Source organism: Hyperolius riggenbachi, chromosome 9 (genome assembly GCF_040937935.1).
Source record: "Hyperolius riggenbachi isolate aHypRig1 chromosome 9, aHypRig1.pri, whole genome shotgun sequence".
In the NCBI taxonomy this organism is placed as follows: Eukaryota; Metazoa; Chordata; class Amphibia; order Anura; family Hyperoliidae; genus Hyperolius; species Hyperolius riggenbachi.
In genome coordinates, this window is record NC_090654.1 from 119,744,400 (window position 1) to 119,760,491 (window position 16,092).

The 16,092-nt window shown below is 44.5% G+C and overlaps 1 protein-coding gene across 6 annotated transcripts in view; it reads right to left on the reverse strand.

Annotated features, from left to right (window-relative positions):
- Positions 1 to 16,092, reverse strand: part of PAK6 (p21 (RAC1) activated kinase 6) — a 168,182-nt gene that overhangs the window by 12,988 nt on the left and 139,102 nt on the right. For all 6 annotated transcript variants that reach the window (XM_068253438.1, XM_068253439.1, XM_068253440.1 and 3 more), the window contains 2 exons: positions 8,942 to 9,406; positions 3,266 to 3,399 (listed from right to left, as the gene is read on the reverse strand). In XM_068253438.1, coding sequence (XP_068109539.1) covers positions 3,266 to 3,399; positions 8,942 to 9,406 — 599 coding nt within the window. The remainder of the gene's footprint in view (positions 1 to 3,265; positions 3,400 to 8,941; positions 9,407 to 16,092) is intronic.

The window sequence follows — 16,092 nt, forward strand, 5'->3', positions numbered from 1 at the left end:
CAAATAGCATGACTTATCAGAGTTAACACACTTTATCAGAGTTAACATACCTTATCAGAGTAGCATAGCGAGCGCTATAAACTTATGCCTGCTAATTGGCAATGACAAGAGCTCCACTCATCCTGCCCTGAGCCCCTGCGGGTCCAATCACTTTAAAGGACATTATCTCCGCACTTTGATGGACCTGCAGGGGCTCAGGGCAGGATGAGTGGAGCTCTTGTCATTGCCGATTAGCAGGCATAAGTTTGTAGTGCTTGCTATGCTACTCTGATAAGGCATGCTAACTCTTGATAAGGTGTGTTAACTCTGATAAGACATGCTATTTGTCTTAGTGAATCAACACCATAGATCCTCACTGTGTTTCCTGCATAAGCTAGTAAATTTGCATGCACAATCACTGCACAATGTATATTGTACAGTGTTTTGCGCACTCTACGTCTGTCCTTTTTGCAATATATATTTAAATGTATATGTATTTATTTAAAGTTCCTGTCTAGCTGCATCCAATAGCTCCTTATTGTGAGCAGAGTGGGAGTTTCTTCCCCAGCACACAGCAGATTATCTAACCACGCCCACTGCAACACTACAGGTCTGAAGTCCATCTATGCTCACTGCGTAAAAAAGCATTTAACCCTTCTCACACCCTTCCTGTGGAAAGTGTAAATGTTTTATTACATACAGACCAAGGGGAATTACACATGGATTGATTAGACTGTACACAGTTTTAGCTGCAGAGCTGGTCACAAGGAGTAATCTTTCAATAGGAGAAGGCAGGGTCAGCTCTGTGCTCACAATAAAGGATTGGATTTTTTTTAGCCTGATTTACCAAGGTTCACTTAAAGGATGCGTGAGCTGAATAAAATAATAGCAGCTTTACTTACCTGGGGCTTCCTCCAGCCCCCAGAAGCCTAAGTGTCCCTTGCTGCAGCTCTGCTCTCAGCCAGTCTCCTGGGGTCCCCTCCACAGTGGCTGCCAACCGGGTTGGCGGCTTCTGGATGAGCACAAGCCTCTCACGGTGGCGCTCCAGTGACTGGGAGTGTTCTGCACAGAACGCACCCAGGCCTTGAGAGCATGTCCATGAGTGGCCCGTCTGCGCACTCGCACAAGCGCAGAAGCCGCTGACCCGGCCCAGCAGCCCCTATGGAGGGGACCCCAGGAGACTGAGAGCGGAGCCGCTGCGAGGGACACATAGATATCATTATCAAGAAATGAAAAAAGTAATTCAGCAATCTCCAGCACTCGATTCATTAAAAGCATCTGCTGTTAGGAGGGAAAAGTTGACAAACCTCACTTGCATAGTATGTCAGCCTCGCAAAATTGCTGAAAGATCAGTAAATCAGCTGCTGTAGGTTGTAAAGCCCTAACTGAGGCATTCCATATAACTGCAATTCATAGAAATGTAAGTATAAAAAAGTGCATTTTAAAAGTACCCTGCAAAAAGCCTTTGCTTGCAATATTAAAACCTATAGTTCAGGCTACAAGTTGTCAGTGGTGGCAGTATCTATACCGCCAACAGCCTGCTGCTCCCTCGCACTGCCCTCCTTCCCTCAGGTCGTCACTCAGTCAGCTGCTTGCCTGTCCTGTTGTGGGTGACATCACTGAGACCAAAACAATAGCAATTACTATAAGAGCCACAATGCTGTGGCTGAACTGGCTGAACCTGAAACTGATCTTCTTTACAAACCTCTAGTCTGTACTCTCTTTAATGCTGGGAATACACCATGAGATTTTTTGGCAGATGGTTTGATAGATAATTTCCAACAGGCCCAATCTGATTTTGGATTGTTTTTCTGATCGATTACTCATAGAAGTGAATGGAAATCGATCAGAAAAACGATCAGAAATGTGATCGGTGAATCGATCGGACAGTAAATCTGCTGAAAAATCTATGGCCTCAATTCACTAAGCAGTTTAGACTGGTCTACTGACGGGTTTTAGTCTACTGATGGTTTGGTCAGTTGCATCAAAGAGGAATTCACGATTGCCAAATGTTTTAGACCTGTTTTTAGACCTGGTCTAAAACATTTTGTAATTAGGTTGGTAAAGCAGGGGGAATGATCAAAAGATGCAATTCACCAACGAGTAGCTATGACTGACATCCTTCTCCTCTGATGAGCTCTCCTCTGGATACAATTAAACTCCTGCATAATTAATTCAAAATGTTCTATCCTCACATTTAAAATATCTCAAAGAATTACTTTACTGACAGAAATCAGCTGGTCTAATCTCTGTCAGAAAAAGTAGGCGTGGTTACTCCTTGTTTGCCTTTGTGAATTGTGTAATTACTGAATGTTTTAGACCAGGTTTAAAAACAGGTCTAAAACATTACACCAAACAATCAGTAGACTAAAAACCATCTGTAGACTAGTCTAAACTGCTTAGTGAATTGAGGCCATTGTGTATTCCCAGCATAAAGCAGGGGTGTCAAACTCAAACACACAGTGGGACAAAATTGAAAACTGGGACCAAGTCACAGGTCAACCTACATGTCTTGTGACCACCTCCCTCCTTTATGGTGTCTAATGCCTGTCCCCCTTCCCTCCCTTATAGTTTCATGGTTTCTAGTGTCCACCTACTTCCCCTATACAGTTTCCTGGGGTCAATTGGTCCCCTCCCTTCCCTATACAGTTTCCTGGTGTCTAGTAGAGCTCTCTTTCTCACCTAGTTTTCTGGTATCTAGTGGTTCCCTTCCAACCCTTATATAGTTCCATGATGTCTAGTGGTCCTCCCTCCCCTATACAGTTTCCTGGTGTCAAGTGACCCCCTCCATTCCTCCCCTATACCTTTTACTGGTGTCTAGTGGTTCCCCTCCCTCCCATATACAGTTTCCTGGTGTGTAGTGGCCCCTCTCCCTTTACTAAGTGGCTTCCCTGGTGGTCTAGTGCTTCCCTTCCCTGTCCCAAATAGCGCATCTTTACATGCAAAGAGGTGTCCAAAATTCAGGTATGGTGAAAAACACCAAGTCCTCACCCTTAGTTCAAAGTGGCACAGTGTCCCAAAAGAGGCAGCCAAAGAGATGAGCAGAACAGCCAGGCAACTGGTATTGTTAAAAAGGAAACAAATATGGCCGCCAGCACAAGCCGCTCACTTCAGGTTTCCTTTAACAAGTTTCTGTTTCAGTACATTGAATTCAGTGTTTCCCAGAAGCACTCTGCTAATTATTTGAACATTATTTGAACACATATCTAGGTGCCTCCATCCCACATATTAATATGTTTAAGACACTCTCAGTGCTGTCACAGTACATACACGGTTTTATACATACCTGGTCTGTGATACAATGTCAGTAAGAGCACCTCCTTGAACATACTCCATCATTACCCACAATTCTTCTCCCACTAGATAGCTCTTGTACATCTCCACAACATTGGCGTGCTGGTAGTCCCTCATGATCACAACCTGCAAATCACACAGAAAACATAATGAGAACAGCTGTGGTCCAAGATATATCCATCCTATCCTACAGCACAGTACTTAGTTCAGTTATGGAGGGCCTGGATTTTTGTGGATGTCCAAAAGGAAACAAAAGGCCGTCCTTGTCAAAGGAAACCTATACTCTGCTTACCTTTTTGTGTACTTGTATAGGCAGCTGCCATGCCGATAGGGCAAGTATTCCAATGTCTGTAGTTAGCAAAATCAGGTGATGTTACGGCTATAAGAATGTCTTGGGGTCACAGTTAGTGATTAGTCAATGGGGGGGTTTAAGGTTTATGTTAGTAAGGAAGGGTTTGGGGAGTGGGTTGTTTGGCAAGAGGGTATTTTGATCAAGATCTAAGGCATCCAGAGCCTAATACCGGTATACTGTATGTGTATATATATATATATATATATATATATATATATATATATATATATATATATATATATATATATATAACACATTTGTATAGCGTTTTTCTGCTCAAAGCTCTGGAGAGCAGCAGCTTCTAAGGTGTGCTCAGTAGGTAGTAGCAGTGTTAAGTAATCTTACCCAAGGACTCCTTGGCTATCATTCATAAAGCATTTCCGCATGCGGAAATGCTGAAAACAGCTGAATTTACCGAGCACTTAGCAAAGTGTTTATTCATAAAAGCTGTTTCCACATGAAAAGCTGACATTCCTGAGCAGAGCGATAAATTACCGCCGTGTGCGTTGATTATGTTAACAAATGTCACCATATGTCAATTCATAATGATTAGAGCAAGCGGCGTCAGCACGGAGATTACCACTCCCTTTGAAGAAGCAATAACCATGCAGAGAACAGCTAATCTAATTAGACAGACCTCCCAGGCAGCAGCTGCAGTGAGAGCAGGGCAAAAAAAGGCTTTCCGGAATACCAAGGCTGTGTTTTATTAACCCCTTGGGTACCTGTTTTCAGGTATATTTCACATCAGAAAGCCTGCATGTGTCACATTTTTTTGAAGTTTCTCTAAGTTGTGGCAATTAAATAGATTGTTTAGAAAGACTAATAGACAGATTCAGCGCAGATTCAGGGCAAGGAGAGGCCGTTTTTTAAAAATGCACGTTTAAATGGATGCTGGATCTGCCTCTTCTATAGTAAAGCTGTCTCTGGAGGAGAAAATGTATCAACTCGGCAGCTTCTCATGTTACACAAACATGCCGCCAGCCTACCGCCTGCCTAGTTCAGGGAAAATACCGAACTTGTATTGCAACTGTAAACATTTTTATGAATGAGTACACAGAAGTCTAAACTACCGAATGCGGTATTTTCCCGCACAGATTTTTTTTACCACACTGCCTTTATGAATGATAGCCCTTGTGTCTGAATAAGTACTGGCCTACCGAATACTAAGAGCCAAGATTTAAACCCTGGTCAGAGGCTGTGCCATTAACCAATACACTATCCAGCCAATATGGAGAATTGAGTCTATGGTGTTTTGTTTAAGTAGGTCATCAAGATACCAAATCAGGTTATGGAGAAACCCCTCAGCATCTTTTCAATGGGCCAAGAAAAGAACTAAGATACATTTAACTGAATGCATTAAAAAATAAAGAAGCACCTTCTTAAAATAAAGGTATTTGGAAGTCATCACTTCCTAAACATTTGAGTGAGTACAGTCACTGGGCAGAGCATTGACATTTCTATTATACCCCTATAATACCCAATCTTACTACTCCCTGAAACCATTTTAGAAACTCACTCAGATATGTAATCTGGCAATTACATGGCAAGCGGTGCATGCGGAAAAGTGTACATTTACACAACAGACCAAATCACACCCTTTCAGACATGTAACATGTGCAAAGATGAAAGGGGGGATTTAGGTGACTCAGTACTGATGAGGGATCTGGTTGCCCAGGTAAATTCAATGTCAGCATGCAGATGAGCTCTATATCACATGAATGTGCATCAGCTCCAGTTATAGTCAATAGGTCCAGTGTGACGGGTGTGACCAGAGCCAGCAAAGTGTAGACTTTGCTGTGTAGAACTGGAGATCAAGAGCTCTTCAACCAGGTATGTAAGAAAATAGAAATTATTTAGGCAAATCCAATGGTTTGAGGTTACAATACGAGCATTTTAAATAATGTGCATAAGTACTACTTCAGTGACCAGCAAAAACATTATTAGAGGTTCCAATAGAAGGCCTGAGAGCAGAAGCCTAGTTGTCAAGGTCGTGTTGATCTCAGCACCAGTGGTTAGTGTGGGCATCCCCCCCAGGGCATGGGGTTTAAGTGAGCATGGGTCTTCACCAATGCACCCCCCAAGGGAGGATGGGCCCTCACCCCTAGCAGGCGCCAGAATACTTTGCTGCCTGGTGCCCACCAGGTCATGACCCCTAGAGCTGCCTCACCAGTGATGAGAACAGGTAGTAAACTGATCGGTAAATTATGTGCTAACATGCCCTCTATTTGGGGTGATGAGGAAGGTATAAGTCACTCCTAACTAGAAAGTGCTGTTGACTTTATGCTGGTCTCAAGGGAAGGTGGTAGGGGGAGGTGAGTATTTTTTAATGTTACCCAGAGTTGTGCTTTAATAATTATGATGTTAAGGCTAGCTGGGCAATAATACATCTTTGTTGTTTTGTACAAAAGGTTAAACTGTAATCAAGCTGTTATTTGTTACTGTCTGCATTGCTTCATGTGATGTTTCTGGAATGTTATCTGAATTTTGCAATCTTCTTGTTCTTTTCTAATCTAAATATAAACCAAACAAATTTCTTGTGAAACTCCATCAGAACTGGTTCAAGCAAGTACAATCTATTGTCGGTTTGAATGTCAACCTACGAGAGCAAAATATGAAGGTCTACTTGTCCACTAAACAGATTGACCTAGAGACAGATCTCTCTCTGATCGAATGTGATGGGAGAGAGATCTGTCGCCTGCCCATACACTGCAGAACGATTCCTGATCAATTTAGCATGAAATTTCTTAGGCATCAGCCTTGTGACATCTCATCGATATCAGGATATCTTGGATATCAGGATTTTCATCATCGATATCGGGATATCTTGCGATATCAGGATGAGCGATGATCGTAACCCAGCCCTTGGCGTTGTCCTCCCTAGTGTGCATCGTCGATCGGGCATGCTCTTTTCATCTGATTCGATTATGATAATCAAATCATATGGTTGATTCCTCCGGCCCCCTGTTGCTGCTCATGTATCTTCCAAATAGTGCTTGTCAGGAGTCTAATTAGGCCCGCTCCTCTTCAAGCACGAGCACTGCTGTACTGTGGCTGTACAGTAAGGGCCTGTTTCCATCACACGCGGATTCTGGATGCAGAAAAACTGACTCCAATAAATGTCTATAAGCCTGTTTCCACTAAACACGATTTTTCTGATGCAGATTTCCCATAGGCATTCATTGGAGTCAGTTTTCTGCATTCAGAATCCGCGTTTAGTGGAAATAGGCCCTAGGCCGGAGTCACCCATGCACTAAAGGGTCCGTGCTACTGCGCAGGTATGGCCATGTTCGTGCCAGAGGTGGAGCACAGCCCCAATCAGTTGAAGGGTCTCTGACAAAGGGGGGGGGGGCAGAGAATGCCGTGGGAAGCCTCATTTGGATACAGAGGTTTCCCTCTCCTTAGGTATTATGTGTTTCTCAACCCAAACTGTGGCACAGGTGCTCTTTAAGGCCTCTTTCACATGTGAGGCTAAGTAGTCCCTTACACACTCCAATTACTTCTGGTTCACCATGAGCTTGCTGGTTAGTCTGTACCGTTGGTGGATTCACTGACTGTTTGCTGCCCCCATGCACCAGCCATGTGCCTCCTAACACTCAGCATGGGCACTGGAGATCCGGTCAGAGCACACCTGTATGCAGCCACAGCTGTGCCCAGGCACTGTGCTCAGATACAATGTAGTTTTGCTGCCAGGTAACCATACTGACACGTGAGGTTACAAACAATGCCATTAAATTGCAACCGAGGCTCTTAGTGGCCAGCAGATAAATGAGCGCACAATTCAGCCTTCCATGTGAAGAGAGGCCCAAAATAAATCAAACCATCCTTCAGAGTAGTAAATGCAGATTCATAATAGGACAAAATAATGAACCCTTGTCCAGGGCAGGAACATCCACAAGGCAGCTTAGGCAGGTGCTTTGGGTCCATAGCCGGCCTTTGACCTGTGCGACCAGAGCGGTCGCTGAGGGCGCCGGCTTCCAAGGGGGCGCCTAATAGCTGGTTACCTATACTGAGGGCACCTATAGCTGGCTTCCTTTACTGAGAGCACCAACACCTGGCTACCTATACTGGAGGCACCTACGCCTGGCTACCTATACTGGAGGCACCTACGCCTGGCTACTTATACTGGAGGCACCTACGCCTGGCTACTTATACTGGAGGCACCTACGCCTGGCTACCTATACTGGAGGCACCTACGCCTGGCTACCTATACTGGAGGCACCTACACCTGGCTACCTATACTGGAGGCACCTACGCCTGGCTACCTATACTGGAGGCACCTACGCCTGGTTAAGTATACTGGAGGCACCTACGTCTGGCTACCTATACTGGAGGCACCTACGCCTGGCTACCTATACTGGAGGCACCTACGCCTGGTTAAGTATACTGGAGGCACCTACGTCTGGCTACCTATACTGGAGGCACCTACGTCTGGCTACCTATACTGGAGGCACCTACGCCTGGCTACCTATGGGGGGGGGGGGGGTGGAGACCTTCAACTTACTTCCTATACTGGGGGCACCTATGCCTGGAAACCTATATTGAGGGCACCTACACATGAGATCGGGGGGAGGGGGTGCACTGCGGCTATAACGTGTGGTGCAAATTGTCGGTGTTGTGCTATCATTCTAAATGGGGGGCGGCTAACTGTCCCTCTGATTGTTTTTATTAATATTCCTGAAAGGTTCTAGCCTTCATTTTTAAGTATATTCAGGATAATGCACTCTTTCCATTCATTCGTGGTTATTAATAGTATTTTTTCTATTATACATACTGTATGTGACGTGTCACAGAGATCTGAGCATTTGGCGTGATGTGTCACTACTTCAAAAAGGTTGGGAACCATTGTCCTAGGACATATCTCAGGAGAAACAGGGAATTGCATATGGGCGTGTGTGTGTGTGTGTGTGTGTGTGTGTGTGTGTGTGTGTGCGTGTGTGTGTGTGTGTGTGCGCATGCGTGAAGAGGATGAAGGGGGGCACAAAAATAAGGTTTTGCTTGGGGCGCTGTGAAACCTAAGGCCAGCCCTGTTTGTGTCTAGTGGGTGTCAAGGGGCTCGCCTGCCACCTTCTTTGACCTCTCTCCACTTCACCTTACCAAAAGGACCACAAGGGGGCCCCAAATCTACGGCCTTGCCTAGGGCTCCATTACATCTTAATCCATGTCTGCCCTGGGCAGTAAGTTGCAGTATTCTAACAATTCAATAAGCAAAGACTGAGTTAACAGAAAAGCCTTACTAACAAATATGTAAAGAATAATAGTAATCATATTGTAACATGTCAGATCTCCAAAAGGCATATAAATATATTCAGGGATCACCTCATTAAATAGTAGCTCCCTGCGTTGTTGCTTTCTGAGATCCATCATCTTTACAGCTACTTGACGCCCACTGTGCTTCTCTCTAGCAATGCAAACCACTCCAGTAGATCCCTCCCCAATCTTCACATAATCTTCTAGTAGCAAGCGTGGGTCACCCTTGTCCACCACCATGCGAAGAGCTGTCTTGAATTGCTCGTGAGTCACAACAGCAGAGTCCTGGTTAGCCAGTGGGTTCTTGTTGAAAGAGTCTTGACATAAATGGAGATTTGAGGAGCTGGTCTGGATGGGACGGCTGCGAGGTGATCCCGCTGGGGAAGGTCTACAGGGCCGTTGGGGAGAGACCAGCTCTGAAGGTGGCACTGATATGACCCTAGAAAAGTCTGGAGATAAATGGTCTGGTGGAAGGGAAACGGCTTTCATTAATACCCCTCGTGCTGACAGCATAGGACGCCTGTATCCCTCGGTCTGAAGCAAAACACAAAGAGAGACATTTCAGTGACTTGTCATAACAGATACAGTATCAGCAGCTGTATTTGAGCTCCGCTAAGGAATAGCTAGAGACAAGGCTATATACAGTGTAAAGCGTTGCAGAAGATGTGCAGGTTATATAAATAATAATAATAAATAACAAAAATAACAAAATAAAAAAATAACCTTATTCTTATCCACTAACATTACCTTCAAATATACTGTATATATCTGGTTTGAAATATTTCCTCTATTCCAACATTAAAGTGTAATGGTCGGGCATAACATCAAGAATCAATTCTTTATTTTTATCTGGTACACACAAAATTTGGTACACAAAAAGGAAGTTGCAGGGCATGCTGGGTTGTCCTTTTTTGCTTCTCTACTTCCTCTCAGACTTAACTAATGCAGCCTGATTGGCTGAAGCCTCTTTCCCTCCTGTTTTCCCCTACCACACCTCTGTTCCTTTCTGATTGGCCAATATTTCTCATGCTGCGACAATGCACTTTCTATGGTGAAGAGCGGGCAAATCAGGCAGAGGGGAGTAAGGGAGGAAATGACATCAGGATTGGCTTCAAAACAACCACACTTAAAATGGGAAATGCTAAGAAGGATTTTCTCTGTAGAAAAATCACTACAATCAAAACGTGAACAGTGCAATGCATATGTTATATAAGTAGAGCAAGTATTTATCTACCGTACATATACATATATGTGTTTTCTCTGAGATAGTATGGCTGACAGCTCCTCTTTAACGAATGCCCCCTTTATGGTCTCCTTTCTGCACAGTTGCCAGTACATGTTGTTCTCAGTCTAATCCAGAGTTGTGATCTACAATCCTATCATGCAATTCATATTTTTGCATTAGTTAAACATAAAATTCCCAGTGCAGTTAGTGAATACTGAGTGAATCTGTAATTAAATGAATAATGAGACCTTCTTACATGAATGCGTCTGAGTTTATAAACACAAATCAAATTGCATATCAGATAACACGGAGATGTTCTGACTGTAATGTGTAACCAGCACAGATCTATGTACTGTATGTAGAGTTGGGCCGAACCTCCGATTTTAGGTTCGCGAACCGGGTTCGCGAACTTTCGCGGAAGGTTCGGTTCGCGTTAAAGTTCGCGAACCGCAATAGACTTCAATGGGGATGCGAACTTTGAAAAAAAAAAAAATTATGCTGGCCACAAAAGTGATGGAAAAGATGTTTCAAGGGGTCTAACACCTGGAGGGGGGCATGGCGGAGTGGGATAGATGCCAAAAGTCCCCGGGAAAAATCTGGATTTGACGCAAAGCAGCGTTTTAAGGGCAGAAATCACATTGAATGCTAAATGACAGGCCTAAAGTGCTTTAAAACATCTTGCATGTGTATACATCAATCAGGTAGTGTAATTAAGGTACTGCTTCACACTGACACACCAAACTGTTCACTGAACAGAACAGGTATGCAGTGGCGGGTTCACTGAACAGGTATGCAGTGGCAGGATCAATGAACAGGTATGCACTGGCAGGATCACTGAACAGGTATGCAGTGGCAGGATCAATGAACAGGTATGCAGTGGCAGGATCACTGAACAGGTATGCAGTGGCAGGATCAATGAACAGGTATGCACTGGCAGGATCACTGAACAGGTATGCAGTGGCAGGATCAATGAACAGGTATGCACTGGCAGGATCACTGAACAGGTATGCAGTGGCAGGATCAATGAACAGGTATGCACTGGCAGGATCACTGAACAGGTATGCAGTGGCAGGATCAATGAACAGGTATGCACTGGCAGGATCACTGAACAGGTATGCAGTGGCAGGATCAATGAACAGGTATGCACTGGCAGGATCACTGAACAGGTATGCAGTGGCAGGATCAATGAACAGGTATGCAGTGGCAGGATCACTGAACAGGTATGCAGTGGCAGGATCACAGTACAGGTATGCAGTGGGCTGAGGGCTCACTGAACAGAACAGGTATGCAGCCAGGAAGAAGTTAAGCCTAACTAATCTTTCCCTATGAGAGACTGCAGCAGCTCGCCCTACTCTCACTAATGCAGGCACACGAGTGGCCATAACGGCCGCCGCTGCCTGCCTTATATAAGGGGGGGTGGGGCTTCAGGGGCTAGTGTAGCCTAATTGGCTACACTGGGCCTGCTGACTGTGATGTAGAGGGTCAAAGTTGACCCTCAGGTGCATTATGGGGCGAACCGATTTTTTGCGAACTTTTGCCGCAAAACGTTCGCGTGCGACACCCGCACGCGAACCACCTAAGTTCGCGCGAACCACGTTCGCCGGCGAACCGTTCGGCCCAACTCTAACTGTATGTAGCATGACAACAAACGCCAGATGAAACTGGACCGAGGAGGGCAATAACAACTGCCTCTGCCGAGAATTCAGCATTAGTATGGCAGCCCCTGAACCCTCTTGCCCACTCGGCCAGCAATCCATCCTGGTGTATCGCTTCAGGTGAGAGCCTTGCTCCTGGTTCCCACATTATATCACCCCCCCCCCCTTCCATTGCCCCCCTCCCTGCATAGCAACAGATGTCTGTCAATCTCAGCCCAGCAATAATGGCCTCAATTCACTAAGCAGTTTAGACTACAGTAGTCTATTGACGGTTTTTAGTCTACTAGTGGTGTGGTGTAATGTTTTAGACCTGTTTTTAGACCTGGTCTAAAACATTCGGTAATTAGGTTGGTAAAGTAGGGGAAATTTTCAAAAGATGCAATTCACAAAGGCTAACAAGGAGTAACCACGCCCACTTTTTCTGTCAGAGATTAGACCAGCTTATTTCTTGTCGGTAAAGTAAGGTAAGTTCTGTGAGGTATTTTAGATGTGAGGATGGAACCTTTTGAATTAATTATACAGGAGTTTTATTGTATGCAGAGGAGAGCTCATCAGAGGAGAAGGATGTCAGTCATAGCTACTCGTTGGTGAATTGCATCTTTTGATCATTTCCCCTGCTTTACCGACCTAATTATCGAATGTTTTAGACCAGGTCTAAAAACAGGTCTAAAACATTCTGTAATTATTAGTGAATTCCCTCTTGATGCAACTGATTTACACCAAGCCATCAGTAGACTAAAAACCATCAGTAGACTAGCATAAACTGCTTAGTGAATTGAGGCTAATGCCACCTGGGGGATCAGATACCAATACAGTGGGTATTGGTATCTGATCCCCCGGGTGGCATTAGCCTCAATTCACTAAGCAATTTATGCTAGTCTACTGATGGTTTTTAGTCTACTGATGGCTTGGTGTAAATCAGTTGCATCAAGAGGGAATTCACTAATAATTACAGAATGTTTTAGACCTGTTTTTAGACGGGGTCTAAAACATTCGATAATTAGGTCGGTAAAGCAGGGGAAATGATCAAAAGATGCAATTCACCAACGAGTAGCTATGACTGACTTCCTTCTCCTCTGATGAGCTCTCCTCTGCATACAATAAAACTCCTGTATAATTAATTCAAAAGGTTCCATCCTGGGCAACATTGATCTTGTGAGTGTACGGGTCTTTACTAAATACAGTTGTGTACTGGTAGTTCATGAGAGATAAAACATCAAGCCTCGTGTATTGCTGCATCACCCCTCATTTTAGTCTCCTCTACATGCCGGCATGCCTATATATTTAAACCACTTATAAAAATCAAGGACAAAAATCCTGAATTGGCAGACTGTGGGTTTGAAATATTTACAAGGCTATGTTCACAGTGATGCGTTGCAGTATGGCATAAAGGCTGATTTGTAATGTACCAATGCACCACCTATAGCGATGGTCACACTGCATTGGGTACATTGCAGTGTAACGTCTGCCACACCGTAACACACTGCATGCAGTACAGTTCCGCAAAAGGTGCGTGTTAACAGTAGGCGTGAAGCATACTTTTCATTGAGTGTATGCTTCACTGTACCTGAAGCAAAGCGCAGGTAACGTGCAGCACCTCTTTCTTGATCCGTTGCCTTTCCTGTAACAGCAGCAAAGGCCATTATGAACGTAGCCTAAATCAAACTTGCGTAAAATGAGTACCCCTAATAAAGCAGTAATTGTCATTAAAAATAAAAATGGCTATGTAGAAAGTAGCAGCAGCAGTTTTATTATTAATCATTTTAGTAAAAGCCTTCCTTTAGTAAAAGCAAGTCTATAAGGTCCAGCATCCAGCCAGCAAAATTACACTCTGACCTGATTTACAAGCACTGCCAACAACAGACATGAAGGACAGTTTCAGGCCTTGAGGTCTTATCTGTCTGGTGCTCTAAGTAATATTGAAATTCATAACACAGCTGCATCTGCCACTGGAGAACCTTCACTGTATAAACTTGCACACGGGCTAAATTCACTTACTACAAAGTCAAGGGCTAAATTCACTTATGAAGTCCTGTGCATTTTAAATACTTCATATGTAACTAGCAGTTTTCCACTACTCAGTGTAAAAATAGGTGGTAGGGCCCCTTCTACCTGCCTGAACTAGAAGCACAGTGCAGTCACCTGCCTGCCTGTCTCTACTGGAAGAGGCCCAGCAGATTGTCAGAATGTCTTCCCTTAGGATAGGTCTTTACAGTGTAGAGAAAAAACTGCATATTTCTCCAAGTCACATTCTGTCATAATAAGACACGCATGTTGAAATTCCACAAGAAATATTTGAAGCTTTGATGTCCTGTTACCCTGATTCATAGACCATGGAAAACTCCTTTAATTAAGTTTATGTGCACAGGAGGACATAATGGAGGGTTAAGTAAATTTTAACTAGAGAAAGAAAAATACTTTCACCAAAATGTAACCTTAAAGAGAACCCGAGGTGGGTTTGAAGAATATTATCTGCATACAGAGGCTGGATCTGCCTATACAGCCCAGCCTCTGTTGCTATCCCAAACCCCCCTAAGGTCCCCCTGCACTCTGCAATCCCTCATAAATCACAGCCACGCTGCTGACAAACAGCTTGTCAGAGCTGGCTGTGTTTATCTCTATAGAGTCAGTCTGCTGCTCTCCCCGCCTCCTGCAGAACTCCAGTCCCCGCCTGCATCCCTTCCCTCCCTACTGATTGCAGGGAAGGGACGGGGGCAGGGACCGAAGCTATGCAGGAGGCGGGGGAGCAGCTGAGACTGACACTACAGATGTAAACACAGCCTCACAGCATGGCTGTGATTTATGAGGGATTGCAGAGTACAGGGGGACCTTAGTGGGGTTTGGGATAGCAACAGAGGCTGGGCTGTATAGGCAGATCCATCCTCTGTATGCAGATAACATTCTTCAAACACACCTCGGGTTCTCTTTAATCTGTTGTGTTACTGTAACTGAGGAACTGGTGGGTGGCACAAATAGCCACTATATTGTCATACAAGTAAATCATTTACAGCTTGTCTAAAGTAGGAAAGAACATGCCATTAGAGTGTGATTAAACTCCCCAAAGTAAAATTTAAGTATCTATTTTTAGGTAAATAAATGTATTTTAAACTATTTCCTTTTTTTAAAAATGTTTTGTTACTGAACTGAGAGCAGTACAAGCTTATACTGCTCTTTCAGCCAGCAATACAAATCATTACGGGATAGGAGAAACGTTTTGGCTCGCTGCCTGCCATGCAGAGCGCACATGGGAGATTGCCGGCGAGTGCTAAGTGGGCTGCGGAGCGTGCTTCAGCATGTATAGCTATCTGCTCCAGCTTGCATTCTCTAGTGTCCCTCGCAGCTTCTGAACTGGCTGCTATTTCAATCAAAAACATCTTAACAGGTGACCAAGTTGCATATTAACATAGGACCCCTTATTTGATAGCAGCTTCAAAACTCTTGCATCCATTGAACTTCAGTTTTTGCTTGAATTTCTTTGCAGGATGTCAGAATAGCCTCCAAGAGCTGCTGTTTGGTTGTAAATTGCCTCCCACCCAGCGGCGTAACTAGGGGGGAGTGGCTCCTGTGACTGCAGGGGGGGAGAAGAGGTGTGGGGGGCACCCAACTACTAACCTTCCCTTTATCTGATACTCCAGATCAGGTGTTTTTGTGGCTACATTTGTTCTGGGTGTGAAGATCCTGATGGCCACTCTTGTTTTATGAGCCATGTAAGAAGGGTCCCCAGGCTGTGAGGGTCACCATAGAAAGGCAAATGAAGGATTGTAAACATTAAAGGAAATCTTAATAAAAAAAAATAAGTTTAAATTAACTTGGGCTTCTTGCAGCCACCTAGAGTCAACCTATGCCCACAACGTCGGTCCGAGTTCCTCCAGCAATCACCGGCGACCCACGCAATTCTAGCTGACCACCTTGCTACTGCAGCCAGGATCGTTCTGCGCATGCGCAGTACATGAAAGTCACTGCTTCGCATGTGCAGAGCAATCCCAGCCACGGGAGTGCGATCAGGGTGCGCATGGCTCTGGGCCGCGCATGTGCAATAGCCACCTACTGGCGGGGTGCAGCCAGTTTGCGGAGGCTTTTCTTCTTTTTGTACCATGGAAGAAAGTGGCCAGTCAGAAACTCCTCATACTTTTTCAGAGGCCATGTTCGCACCTTCAGGGACCCTATGGACTGGCCAGCTCTCTCTCCTGCCACTTAAAAATCTGTAGACTGAGGTTTACTTACTTCCAGGGACTTATTTAAAATTATCTAATAGCTTAGTTATCGCATTTTTCACTTTTTGCATGAAATTCGGCTTTTGCAACTTACCCTGGTACTCTAGTGGTACCCCATACACTTTA